Below are 14,043 nucleotides of genomic sequence, written 5' to 3' on the forward strand. Positions count from 1 at the left end.
TGATATTCCTGCAAGTAGCCTGCTAGCACAAGGTCTCCACTCTTCTTACCCTAACAAGTCTTTGCTCTCGACTGTCCATCCATCCAAACGCCTTCGTGGATCAGAATCATTTTTCCCAAGTTTAAATACTGCTATTGGTAATGCTCTAACAGGTGGGAGTCAATACCAAAGTGATGGTTCTTTGCAGATTGCTCAATCTTTTGTGTACTCCTCTCCATATGATCACAGTTCTACTTCTGACCATGCAACATCCTCAAGTTTAATTCCTGGCAGCCATGCCGTTTTAAATGGCACCCCTTCTTCGGAGCCTGCTTGGGCAATGAAGCTGGAGCTCCCTTCACTCCAAACTCAAATGGGTAGTTGGGGCTCACCCTCACCCTCTTCCCCACTGCCTTGCTTCGAGTCTGTCGACATTTTAATCCAAACCCCTCCAACTGAACACACGCAGTCATGTAATCTGTCACCCCAAAACAGCGGCCTGTTGGATGCTGTTCTCTATGAATCAGAAACTATGAAGAACTCAAAGATCGATGATTGCCAGCATACTTCACGTGCTTCCACTGTGGAAGCCGCTATGATGGCTAACTCAACACATGATCTTCATGAAACAGAATGGGAAGCATATGATGAACAGCTCTCTCCTTTAGGTCATTCTTCTTCATCTGTATTCAGTGGGAATTCATTGGATGACCTCCATTCTGCAGAGACCATGCCAGGTCCAAATATTTGGTTTATACATGATTTGTTTACTTAAGTCTCCTTGCTAACCTTATTGCTTTACTTTTCCTCTTTGGATCTGGTTTTCTAATGTTGTTCCTTTGTTATTATGAAGGATGTAGAATTAAAGAAGCAAGTAACCTGGGTCTAATGCAATATGATGAAAAAGTTGAGACAACGAACCAGATGATCTTCTCCAGGCCCGATTTCTTGCTTGCCTCGAACTGTTTTGCTCCTATGAAACACCCTTCCAAGGACCATTCCTTGCTGAAAGATGCAATATGAACACTTCTTGATGATTATTTGAACAGGGATTGCGAGCAAATGGACACAGGTGCTACAAGCATCAGCTCAAGGCCATGGGCATGATTCTTGTTCTTCGACTGCTATGGCTACTGTTTAGTCATTTCATTGCTCTCGATGCAAACTCAAACTTCAAATGCCTTTGGACAATTTTTCTATTTTCAGTTGTTACTTATGCTGTGATCTAAAGTGCTCTCAGTTCTGACTTAATTATCTAGGTACTAGTGGCTTCATAAATCAGAAACAATTCTTCGGTTGTGATGTCTACCAGGCTCATAGCTATGTATTTGCGCATTTTGTACGTCTCTTAATTCTCATGGCGTCGCATGAGAATTTTTGTTCTTGCACTTGACGAACATCATCTGTGAGTTCCTATTGTTGCAGTTGGCTGTTATCTTTTAGTTAGAAAAGATGTTCGTCATGTAATGAGATTATCCGTTGTCATATGTGAAAAGTATGTAGCTGAGGCCTGACTGTATTGCTGCTTCTCTTTCCTGATGTGACAATCGCATTGTGTTTGAAAATATTAATCTGCGAACATTAAGCCATATTTTAGCAATAGCATAATATGCACCTCGTGTTTTTTACACCTAATGCATATGAGAATGTAATTGCTTGTGATTCATGCTCCTTGGCAAGTAGTTGTCTATAGGCATTTTAATAATTGCCCACATAATGTCCCATTTTATGTATGATGAACTGTAGAAGAGCAAGACAAGCAAATTAGTGACTTCTAAGAATCTTCACGAGTTCTTGTGAACACTAGCATGGCAAACTCCCGCAATAAAATTGAGAAACAATCTTGCAATATGACTTCAAATTGGCATCATGGGTAATATGACTTCAAATTGGCATCATGGGTAGGAAGATTGTCTCCTTATGGAGTCTTTACCAGTTTTATAACGTGGATTAATCACAAAATAGACAATAATTTTGCAGCACGGAAGACAGAATCATAACCAGAAAAGCTTTTTTCCAGGTAGAAAAAATGCAAGAATATGGCGATTTCCCTGCAACTTTTATCACCAACAGTCATTTCATCAAGGGAATCTCAAAGCTACAAAACACCTGCTATTCAAGTACAATGGTTTACAGATACACAACGCATGGGATTCATTATACAGAACAAACAACAGCTATCGGTTATGAAAGTCAAAGATCAAGTTCGTTGCCTGACCCTCCTGCCACTGGTATCACCACCATCAGAGAGCTGGGCCCAAACACTTCGAGACTTACCACCACCACTGCTACAATCATCGTCGCAGCCAGCGACAGTCTTCAAAAGCTCAGACTGTAGAGCTGGGTAATTTTCTTTAAGATATTCAAAACCATCAGAACGCATGACAGCTGCAAAAGAATCGAGCAAGAGCTTGTCAAAGAGAGCAAATAAACAAGACTATTTGAACATAAACAATATCAGAAGTTCAACAAACATGTCAGCTGAAAACCTTAAAACAAACTACCCAACACCTTAAATTTAATAAAATGAAATGTGTAAAGCTTAATAAGCATCCATTACATGTGTTCCAACTATTAATGCCTTAGACCATGGTATACCGTCTGAAAAAGTTCTCAGTTTTCCAAGATTTCATAAATTAACTTGTTGATACTACAGAAAGCATGTGAAGATAGTATATGCAGAAGAACAATTGCAGATGCATTCAGCAACCAAGCTAGAAAAGATTATGACCAGTTTTGGATTATCATCTTGCAGATTAAGTGACAAGAATATCATTAAAAGACAAAAAAAAAGTAAAAATTGAGTTGAGGCTGTATGGACAGAGAGCCTTCAATGATAACATCTTGCTCACAAAAGAACAAGACTTATGCTATAGGCACAACAACAATGGCAAATTAGCAATTGCCATGACAGAAGGAAAAGGGTGAAAAATACAAATCTCTTTTTCGTTAATCAGAAAAACAAACACTATGTTTGAATTCATGTTTTCGCATTCATTGAGACAATAAAATACACCAATGTTTGTTTTTGTGTTTTTACATCCTATCTGTGTGTGTGTTTTTTTTCAACTTTCTGTACATAATATATATACACTTATATATATAATATAAAAGAGACATGATTTGACAATAAATAGTGATTTTTGTCTCCTAAAAATACAATATTAAACATACAATATCTATATATACATATTTATATATAAAAATATATAAAAGAGATATGATTTGACAATGAACACTGAACTTTGTGTCCCAAATCCCACACCACTTATTTTAAAATATTTTAAATTACCTCATAACAAAAATCCAAATATACCATCTATCTTCAACATGCACTTACTTATCTCTATTTTTCTCTTTCTATCTCCAAAACACGAAACAAAACACTCAAAACACAAATCCAAACATTACGAAATATTTATAAATTGATAAAGGAGTGAGCAACACAAAATGGCTACAATCAACTACCTGCCAGGTTCTCGGCAGCAAATCTAAGGCAAACAGTTTTCAGTTCTGCAGCATTATAACGGTCTGCCAAAGCAAGTATGTGAGTAACTGAATTTACAGATATATCCTTGCAGAGACGAGATTCACATAACCGTCTGAGTCTTTCTAAATCATAACGATCAGCAGCTGCTAGCAACTTCGCAGTTAAGGTGTCAGTTATCAACGGAGCAGAACAAGAACTAGATGCTATCAGCTCATCTTCTACCAAGGCATCTCTGTATATAAAGTGCAGCATGGCCTGTCATGTATTAAATAACTTCAGCATGATATTCCAACGAGAGAAATGGACCAATAAGTCATTTATCAATCTAAAAAATTACCAATGCAAAAGAAGAAAATAACAAAGGCGAGGAAGGCCAGGTTATAGGTAAGAGATCTACTCTGGCAGAATCAGAAGAGGTGGATCAGAACTATGAAATCTACTCACCTTAAAAACTTTAGGTTCCATGTCTGATACCATAATCTCCTGATCATCAGTGTCCAAACTTTCGAAAAATTCAGACCGAAATTTGGGGGATCGGGCGGCTAATACCAACTTGTGGGCATGGAAGTTTTCACCAGAAACATTAAAAGTAATATCAGAACCTTCCATATTTTCCAGCAGTGTACCAATATGCGACCCAATATCAGAATCTGGGACCTGAATCGAGTGCAACGTTGAACAATCAATAGCAGAAACTACAACTCCAACAGTACAGTTGATCTTCAAGCAATCATCTTTAAGATAATCTGAAGTTTCAAGCATCGCTCTCCTAAAAAAGCGCTTGTATCCCCTGAATTTAATTATAAACAAAGATGCAGGATTAGTTTTTGGAATGAAAGGATGCCTTCTTAAACTATTTAAAGGATATTGATGGAGTTGCACAGATGAAAAGAGAAAAGGGAAAAAACATCTCAAGATAAACAAATTCAGGTTTATGTTCCTGACTGTAAATTCCACACATAACTCTTGCATAATCCTGCAGTATGATTTCAAGGAATCTTTATTAAACTTTTTGCATAAACTCCCTAATCAAGTAACTGCACTGATTGCTTTTAATTTCTCTTGCAGAAGACATTTGCTTCTTCAAATCCTCAAAAGGCAGTAAGTTAACTACAAAGGCATACTGCCCAATGTTGACACCAGCATGTCGAAAATGCATGTTCACCATCATTTACGTGAACCGAATACATCTGTATTTAAATCAACCAAACAACTGCAGCCTATAGCAGCAACAACAGAACATATAATGTGGATGCTATTAAAATTGGTACATTTTACATACTCAAAAAATCAACTTCAAAATATCAAGCACCGCAAAACAATTCAAGAACCACACCCCAGGAAAGGAAGAAAAAGATACAAACGTAGCCAGGAAACAAGAGGAGTTTATCACTTGTGATGCAGTGTTGAAGCTAATACAGGAAAGGCAAACGAAAAGCAACAAAAAAATAAGGAACTTACCACATGCTGCCACGGTATTTAAGTGTATACGGGCCGCTTTCAAGCGACCTATCGAAATGGCTATGCACTTTGTGCTTCCCTTTCCCACTCTGGTCAACAAGTGTCAACTCAAACAACGCCCGCACATCCGTACCCTCGCTCGCCAGCGCAATGAACACCGAAACATAGGTGGAATTATCCTCAGGGTTCTTACCGTCGGGGTAAAAGTAAATCGCCCATTTATACCCTCCCACCATGAAATCATCACTGGCTATATGTTTGCCAATGCCCATGCCTTTGGCCAGAGAGTACCCCTGGATCACGAAACGGTGCGACCCATTTATCGTCTCGGTCACTGAGCGGGAACTCGTCGGCGAAACTAACGGGCTCCGATTCCGCGTCTTCTCCGGCGTTTCCGACATCTTTCGAGCCGAGATCCTCTGCCTTCCTCCAATGATTTCAAGGGAAATGCATTGGGATACTTAGGTGTGTGTATATGGACGATTGATTGACAAACGATGGAGTGAAAATGGGGCAGATGGATTCTTGAGAGAGCGTGAAATAGATAGAGAAAGTTGGTTAGGGTTTTTCAATTGGATTTCAGAATTTCTTTTAGGTTATCGGAAATATGAGTGGGGAGAAGATGAACTGGCGAGAAATTGGAAATTGGGGGTCGCCGGATTGGGCGACCTACACATTTCATTGCTTTTTCTGTAGATTTTCGCCTTTTTGCTTCAAATTATTACACATTGTCAAATTACCAACCTACCCTTCACTTTGGGTATTTTTATAATTGACATAATTTTATTTATTAGTTATAATTAGTATAAAATGTAATTTAATAATCTATCTATACTATATATTAAGGAATATCACCTCTTTAGTATTTTCCTTATTTTTGGCAGCTATTTTTTTTCCACCCACTAACTTTCGTATTTTTCCATTATCTACAAGTAGTAAAACGTAATTTTTTTTAAATAGTTATGTAATTCTAATTAATATATTCTTCTCTTTTTCATACTCCAAATATTATCTTCCAAAATTATTTATTTTTTTATTATAATTATTTTCATATTATCATTTTTTCAAAAACAAAAGAATTAGTGATGACATTTAGTCATTTTAGATTTTTTATGGATATGCATTGAATGTGACAGATACAACCCGTATGTAACTATAAGGGAGTCAAAGAAAATTTAATTACGGATGAATTAAATTATTTTGGAAAATAATAATGGGTTGAACCACGACAAAAGTACAAAATAATAATATGCAAAAAGTGATATTTTAATGGGATTATTTTTTTTCTTTTCCTTTTTTCTCGATAATCTAAAATTTTGAATAATTGAGACGATTTAATCTTAAAGTGATACAATTTGAATTATTGTGTGATTTATGATATTATAAATATTTTTATCCATAAATACCTAATTCGTAAAAATTGAAAAGCACCATATTGTTTGATGTGAGTTTGTATTTATAATAAAAGAAAATCAGTATTTATAATGGGTCAGACCACGATATTATATATTATATAATATTAAAAGAATACGTGTGATATAATAATCCGTTCCACTTCTGCATCTGATTAGTCCATCAAAGCATTGATATAATACAATTTGAAAGGCTACAAACTCAATGTATGATTAATATGAAAATTAAATATAGTTATTGATTTGAATAAAATAATAGACCAAATATTTAAGATATTGTAACAAAAATTTCAATTATAATAGAGTGTAAAATTAGAATATTATAAAAACATAAATAATTTATAATCAATTAAAAATCATTTAAAAAAAACAAGTGTTATGAAATAAAAAAGAAATTGAATCTTATTTTTGCGTGCCACATTCATGTATTGATATTTTGCGCTTTATTATTATTTTTTAATAAATAAAAGAAAGAATGTTTTGACTTTGGTATGACATAAAATTAAAATAGAATAAAGCCCTTGGTAGATGATAACTAGTTACACAATAATCTAAAAAATAAAATAAAATAAATATATTGGATTTCGTAATAATTATCATAGATACAAATAGCGTATGAGGTTTGATATTTTAGAAAAATACCAAAAATTAATATAAGGTATTTTAGCAATTCTAGGGATGGATTGGGGGCAATTATGTCATTTCATGGTGGAAAGTCCACGGAATATGTACGTTAGGTTGGGTGGCTTTCTGATTTCTATTGTCTTTTGCCGACGGGAAAATACAAAAAACAAAGATAAATGGATGAAAACGACAGCCCATGATGGAATAAAAAATGAAAAGAGCTTCAATTCGATCTGTAAAAGCCACCCAACCCCGCTTGGGCAAAGAATTTGTCTCCGGAAATGGGTGAAGCCAGTAAGATGGTGTCTGTGGATGAGGCGCTCCAAACAGTGCTGAGGGTGGCTCAAAGGCTGCCGCCTGTGACGGTGCCTATCCACCAGGCGCTGGGGAAGGTCTTGGCCCAAGATGTTGCTGCTCCTGACCCGCTTCCGCCTTACCCTGCATCTATCAAGGTTAGTTTCTGTCTTTTCAGCTCTATCTGTTTGTGTAGTTATCTATGATTCTTTCTGAAAGACGTAGATGTCGGCGTTTGAGGGGTCTCTGCGGAATATTTTGTATGGGTTTGTGTTGATTGATTTTTCTGGTTGTGGGTTTATTTGGTAATGGTTAGAAATGGACTTCGTTGGACTCTTTGGTTTTAAGTGTGTTTTTTGGGTGAAAATTACTAGTTTCTTGGTGGGTCTGTTTGGGCGTGGCTCTTTGAATGGGGATGAAAAGTGTATGCCGGGGAGCTATCTTTTGTGGGTTCCATTAATTAAATGAGATGAATACGCCTGTTTCAGCACTAACCTTTTAGTTATAACTTATATATTGAACTTGGTAATGTTGCTGATCTTACTTTATGTAAGCCTTTTGGTGGCGGGTATACTTGGTTGCTCTTGTCCTTTGAAGATGGCCTTTTGCTGCACTCAGCCTATGAAAATACTAAGTCTATGAAAGTGGTTTTTCTGATGCTTAACACAGCATTTAAAATTTTCAAGTGTTTCTAGGATGGTTTTGCTGGGATTTTATTCTGTTTTTGGGTTCTCTAGGATGGGTATGCTGTAGTTGCTTCAGACGGTCCTGGTGAGTATCCCGTAATTACTGAGGCAAGAGCAGGAGATGATGGTATTGACGTCAAAGTGACCCCGGGAACAATTGCATATGTGACAACAGGAGGTGAGTGTTCTAGTTGAAGGTCTACTGTTTTTGGTTAGCTTTCACCTGTCTTGTCTTAATAGACAATACTCAACATATTAAATTCATCGATTCAGTTTTGGAAGCTAACAATTTAGAATCAAACTTTGTCTCTAAGGGTATTCAATCTATTTGGCGAGCATTCTCAGTCAGAAAGCTTTTCGCACCGTCCTGACCTGTGCTGCAGTTAGTAGATTGACATTGAGAGGATTGATATATTAGATTTACTGAGAAGAAAACAGCGAAAGTACATTTGGGCTTGGTTTGAATTTTATAAACCTTGAAAAGCTATAACATCCGCTAGTTATATGCATGTGGATATATATATATATACATATTTTTTGCATATGTATAATTGATATTTGTATGTATGTGTGTACTTATCCTCCATATTTAAATCAAGTTTCCAGTTAACTACTCTCCTTCCCAAAGTTATGGGGCTGATTTGACCCATCTTACAGTTCTCAATGGGAGTAGGTTAGCAGCTTTAGCTTATGTGTACTTTTACAACATCGTCCTTTTGAGTATCACATTATTGGTCTTATGAGAGGATGGTTTTGTAAAACATTGCATTTCAGGAAATAAAATCTTGTTTGGGATGTGGGGAAAAACGAAATGGAGCAATGAGTTTGAAGATTAGGATAGTATGAATTTCGAAGATCCCAAACAGTAAAATGTGTACAAAAATTAAGAATGAAATAAGGATAAGAAGAAAGAGCTATGAGTTATTATATTTGCTCAACAGCATTTAATTTCTTTATCCAGTCCTCATAGTCTACTGGGTAATTCTACATAACATTTAGCACATGCTTAAAATTACTTTCCTAACAAAACTATGTTTCAGACAAAAAGGGAAATCTTAAGATCATCAAATATGAGAGTTAATCTTCAACTTACTTGTACAATAAATAATATGTACAATTTGATTCAGCCCCAACGTACCATTGTTTTCTGTATGCAGCACATAAATACCCTTGATGGTGATTAGGAGAAGTTTCTGGCTGTAAATCATTTAATATTAGAAAATTATAAAATTGCAGAAACCACCCGAACACAAGTTGGTGCAGATGTGGTTACACTAGCTTGTTGGACTGTGCTAAGCTAGGTTATCCGGAAACTGCAAATGTTGAGGGGCGCTGAAATTGATAAAACCAACTCAACCCACATCATGCGACACTCTTATTCTCATCTTTAGGTTCAACAACATGGAATTGGGCCTTTAAAGGTGGAATTAGACGGTTAAGTTCCAATTTTAGGATCTCAGTCTGTAATTTGATATGCAACCTAAATAATTTGTGAAGTGGGATTTTGCTTTGTTGATCAGGACCAATACCTGATGGTGCTGATGCTGTTGTGCAAGTAGAGGACACTATACCAGTAGGGAGTGCAGATCCAAAGCGAGTGCGGATATTGAAGCAGGTTGCACAGGGACTTGATATCCGGCCAGTGGTACGAAAATTTTCACTTTGCTACACCCAGTGTTGAATCAAACTTCACTTCTACTAATACAAATTAAATTAGACTCCTTTAGCCATGGCAACTAATGTCACTGAAATATGTGGTTGCCCTTTTTATTTTATTTGACATAGTTAATTTGTTGACAAGAGACGTATGGTGGAGTCCTTAAAGGTATTAAGATTGTGATGGACTATGTGACTAAACTTATAGTGCAGTCGTTTCATTAACATTATTTCTTGTGTCTATTCCAATACTTGAACATTGATATTCATTTTCCTCAGCGAGAATGAGATAACAACTATTCTTTGATGTTGTGGTAAAAAATGTAAGTGGTTGCTTGTGCCCTGGCTTCAACTTCAAGAACCGTATTTGGTGGAGAGAAACTTTTGAGTGCATACAAAACTTTCTCAGGGGATTAAAACCAAGATAGATGGTTCCAACTGAAGGTAATATATGCTGCTTCTAGTAAGTTTTAGGTAGAATGAACAGTTGGAAGTTAGAGGAAGTTAGAGTGAACAGATTTTAGTGTAGTCATTCAACTAAAGAGGATAAGAACTGTTGAGAATCATGAATTGATTCTCCAAGAATCACAACAAAATCTTAGTGATTCTTGTGATATCTATATGATTTGATTTTGGAGATATTTCCTTATTTTTATGTTATGCACATATGTAATTCACCTATATAAATAGGTGGAGGTTATACAATCAAACTAAGAGATTAGCCTTTTGGGCATTTGTCTTGTGGATGTAGGTCATATGACGGAACCACTTAAATGTTCGTCTTGTGTTTCTCTCTTTACTTATCTAAAACTCTGACAAAAACCATCTACTAAGAGGCATGTTCTGCCCCAGGACTGGTGGCATAAGCTTTGATTAGTGGATCATGTCTTAGAAGGTGATCCATCTATGTACACCTGAAGGACAGTTGCTCTCTAATGTAAAGAAACACACATACTCCATATTAGTGTTCCTGGAGAGACATAGAAACCTCAGAGGCCTACAAAGATTTGGAATCAGATATTTGTAACTAACTGCCCCTATAATCATGTCCTTGATTTCATATTTGTGTGTCCTCATTGAATTTTATGGAAATGTGTTGTCAGGGTTGTGATATTGCCAAAGATGATGTAATTTTGAAACTGGGAGAACGTTTAGGTGCTGCAGAAATTGGTCTACTTGCCACTGCCGGCATAGTAGCAGTAAAGGTGTGCCTTCTCTAAATCTGTATTGTGTCTGTCTCTCTATCCCTGGTTTTGTTATTCAGAACTTTTAGCTCCTGACCAGAAGGAACTTCTTAAAGCTTATTGAAACGCAAAACCAATATGCAGGTATATCCTACCCCAAAAATTGCAGTGCTTTCCACAGGCGATGAACTTGTTGAACCTACAAATGAGTCTCTAAAACGTGGTCAGGTAGTGGAATTTTTTTAATGATGTTAATTTTACTGAGGCTTATCTAGGTTCCTTGCTAGTTTTTTGGCTGTCATGGGTATTAACAGGGCTTATCTCCATCAGCTTTTGGTCTAGCAGGCCATAGGTTAAGTGGACTAGTTGACTTGAGTAGTATAACGTTATTCCGTCGCAACAAAATCCTGTCATGTTGAAACTGAATATGGTGACCATGAGGAGGATTACACCAAGGCTGTGTTTCAGATAGATAAATGTTGTATAATTTTCTTCAGTTCTCTTTCTTATAGTTTGATTTCCTGGTCTATATCTCTGTTGTTTGTTTGTTTGCACGTGTTCCTCCCTGTGTCAGTGGATGTCTTTGTATCCTTATGCCCCCAATTATCAATGAAGGATTCAAGTTGATAACTCCATGCTTGCTCATACATCTGACATTGCCATGATGCTTCTATGTTTCTGGAAAATCCAGTTTTTTCCTATCTGTAAATGCAGCTTAAGCTTATCTCTTTTGTGGTTTTTAGCAGCTGGCTCCTCTATTAGCTTGCCTCCCTTCTCCTATTCCCATCTTCCAAGGCAGTTGGTCTGTTGGTTGTTGTTTAGTTTGCTTTACAATGTTGCTTCGCTTTCTTTTACCTTCTGTTTGGTACTCAATCTCACTGGGTGGGAACTTGCAGGACTATAATGCATTATCAAATTGTAACTTGTTGAGTTTCTTTGTAGTGTATCCTAAACAGTAGATCAAGGTGTTCTGTTACTTCTGCAGATTAGGGACTCCAACCGTGCCATGATCCTTGCTGCTGCGGTTGAGCAGCAGTGTGAAGTTCTTGATCTTGGTATAGCTCATGATGATGAAAAAGAAATTGAGGGGATTTTGGAGAGAGCATTTTCCAGTGGAATAGATATCCTTTTAACTTCTGGAGGAGTTTCAATGGGAGACAGGGATTTTGTTAAACCTTTACTTGAAAAGAAGGGAAGAGTATATTTTCATAAGGTAGTGCCTGCAATTCTCTGCTTCCTGATCTGCCTCCACTGCGATTTTACAGAGGCAAAATCATGGTGGAGGTGGCTTATCTTGATTATTTTTGTAGCTTGCTGTTAAATAGATATGCTTCCCTCTTCTTTCTTGTGCTTCAGAAGTTCATGGACCCCTAGAAAATACAGATTAAAAAATGCCTTTTTGGGCATGATCTTCAATTCAGGTTTGCATGAAACCAGGAAAGCCTCTTACGTTTGCCGAGATCCTTCCTGGATCAACTGAGGACAGAGCTGATACCAAGATTCTTGCTTTTGGTTTACCTGGAAACCCAGTTAGCTGCTTAGTCTGTTTCCATCTATTTCTGGTTCCTACAATTCGACATCTTTCAGGCTGGGCGCACCCTCACCTTCCAAGGTTTCTAGGAGTTGGAAGTCTTGTTCTGTTTCTACTTCATATCTCTATCTTGCCTCTTGATTCCGCATTCTTCGTTTACCACCTAGTTCATTCCATAAACTTATAGTGCTCTCTTATCCTTTTCATATACATTGGGTAGAGTACATGCTCGTCTTAAGCAGTCAATAATGGCAGATCGGGTCCGTCCAGAATTCCATCGTGCCACTGTCAGGTGGGAATTCAATGGTGTTACAGATATTTCGGGGTAAGAATTATCTCTTCTTTATCATTATTGCTTACCTGGTTGTCTGACTGGCTTGCCGCCTGCACATGATTTCTGTCTCTCTTCATGGGTTGTTGCATGCGTGGATAAGCATTACAAGTTTATGCAAATTCATCATTATTTCCAGTTTGTCCAACACTAGTTCTGCTTGATAGGATGGAGACAAATTTATTTTGCTCTGTTGATGAGTGTCAGGTTTGTTGCTGAGAGCACTGGTAACCAAATTAGTAGCCGGCTTTTGAGTATGAAATCGGCAAATGCCTTGTTGGAAGTTCCACCCATGGGCAACCTGATCCCTTCTGGAACTTATGTGGTGGCAGTTATCATTTCTGATTTAATTGGTTTTACTGGGACTAGCAGTTTTCCATCATCAATTCCAGTCAGTATAACGCAAAGAAGTAATAGCAGCGATACAGTTGCGGGCAAGCATGAAGATTCTGAGTTTAAAGTGGCTATTCTTACTGTTAGCGACACGGTTGCATCAGGGGCGGGGCCTGATCGGAGGTACTTCTCATCTCATTATCTTATTCAGTTTTCATTAATGGGATAGTTCTCTGGGCATTGCACTTTGTAATTGTTAGTGGGTAATTTCTTACTAATTGGTGATACACTCCTATTATATTGAATTGCCCAGAGCATTTAGTTCTCGTCCTCATTCCTAAAATCCTACTGATGGTCCAACTTAATCCCTTATATAATGATCAGGTCATCTCTCTTTTTCTCAGGCTACTTTGAACTCAACTATGTATATTTTTATTCTTCCCTCATTCCTAGTTTTTGGCTGAAGAAGAGCAGTTACATTTATATCTTACATAGATGGTGGAGCTGGGTAGATCTTAGTTTGCGCTCATCAATTTACTGGAAACAAACACTAAACAACTCTGCATATAACAGTTGGAGGAAAAATTGATGAATGATAGATACAAATTATCTGTCAATGAAACTCCAAGTGAAAGGTTCTTCTGTAACTGTGGGTACCATGAAGTGTTATTAATATAAGAAAGGCAATATGCTGCACTTGACAACACAAAACTGAATTAGAGAAGTTGCATCATGATACATCTTTCTGGATCATAATTCCAGAAAGGTCACTTTGCTGATGCTAGAACAAGAGCAGAATTGATATTACTCCATGTGAAAGAGCATCATGGATGTACTGAAGACTTTGCAACAAAATTCAGCAGATTGAATGGCACTGCATATATGTGGTTGTGATTAGGCTATATTTTGGCTCTGGAATGGTGGGGGTCTTTCTGTTTATTTGATCCCAATTATTGGTTTAATATGGTTGTAATTGGTATCTAATAAAAAGTTAGTTATTATTTAATCTCAACCAAATTGTTTAACTTGGATAAATTTTGAGCTTAAAAGTTGGATATCGTG

At 37.0% G+C, this 14,043-nt stretch overlaps 3 protein-coding genes across 4 annotated transcripts in view; 2 read left to right on the forward strand and 1 right to left on the reverse strand.

Moving 5' to 3' along the window:
* The window catches only part of LOC105170975 (transcription factor GAMYB-like), a gene marked incomplete in the record, with an annotated part of 5,381 nt that extends 3,871 nt beyond the window's left edge, over positions 1-1,510 (forward strand). Inside the window, 2 exon segments of the mRNA XM_011091952.2 lie at positions 1-716; positions 833-1,510. Of these exon segments, the coding sequence (XP_011090254.1) occupies positions 1-716; positions 833-1,002 (886 nt within the window).
* LOC105170976 (BTB/POZ and MATH domain-containing protein 4) lies at positions 1,977-5,607 on the reverse strand. Its single transcript, XM_011091953.2, has 4 exons — positions 4,931-5,607; positions 3,914-4,259; positions 3,448-3,724; positions 1,977-2,367 (listed from the first exon to the last, which is right to left on the reverse strand). Exons 1-4 carry the CDS (start codon positions 5,329-5,331, stop codon positions 2,180-2,182), a joined length of 1,212 nt encoding a protein of 403 aa, XP_011090255.1. The 5' UTR covers positions 5,332-5,607; the 3' UTR covers positions 1,977-2,179.
* Positions 7,124-14,043, forward strand: part of LOC105170977 (molybdopterin biosynthesis protein CNX1) — an 8,632-nt gene continuing 1,712 nt past the window's right edge. The window contains exons 1-9 of one of the 2 annotated variants that reach the window (XM_011091954.2): positions 7,124-7,418; positions 7,998-8,124; positions 9,467-9,591; positions 10,706-10,807; positions 10,931-11,014; positions 11,772-11,999; positions 12,208-12,398; positions 12,538-12,642; positions 12,856-13,164. In XM_011091954.2, coding sequence (XP_011090256.1) covers positions 7,248-7,418; positions 7,998-8,124; positions 9,467-9,591; positions 10,706-10,807; positions 10,931-11,014; positions 11,772-11,999; positions 12,208-12,398; positions 12,538-12,642; positions 12,856-13,164 — 1,442 coding nt within the window. In that variant the 5' untranslated portion in view covers positions 7,124-7,247. Of the gene's footprint in view, positions 7,419-7,997; positions 8,125-9,351; positions 9,368-9,466; positions 9,592-10,705; positions 10,808-10,930; positions 11,015-11,771; positions 12,000-12,207; positions 12,399-12,537; positions 12,643-12,855; positions 13,165-14,043 lie in introns of those variants that run through there. The other variant, XM_020696673.1, reaches the window with a different exon arrangement.

The sequence above is a fragment of the Sesamum indicum genome, linkage group LG9 (genome assembly GCF_000512975.1).
Source record: "Sesamum indicum cultivar Zhongzhi No. 13 linkage group LG9, S_indicum_v1.0, whole genome shotgun sequence".
Taxonomy (NCBI): Eukaryota; Viridiplantae; Streptophyta; class Magnoliopsida; order Lamiales; family Pedaliaceae; genus Sesamum; species Sesamum indicum.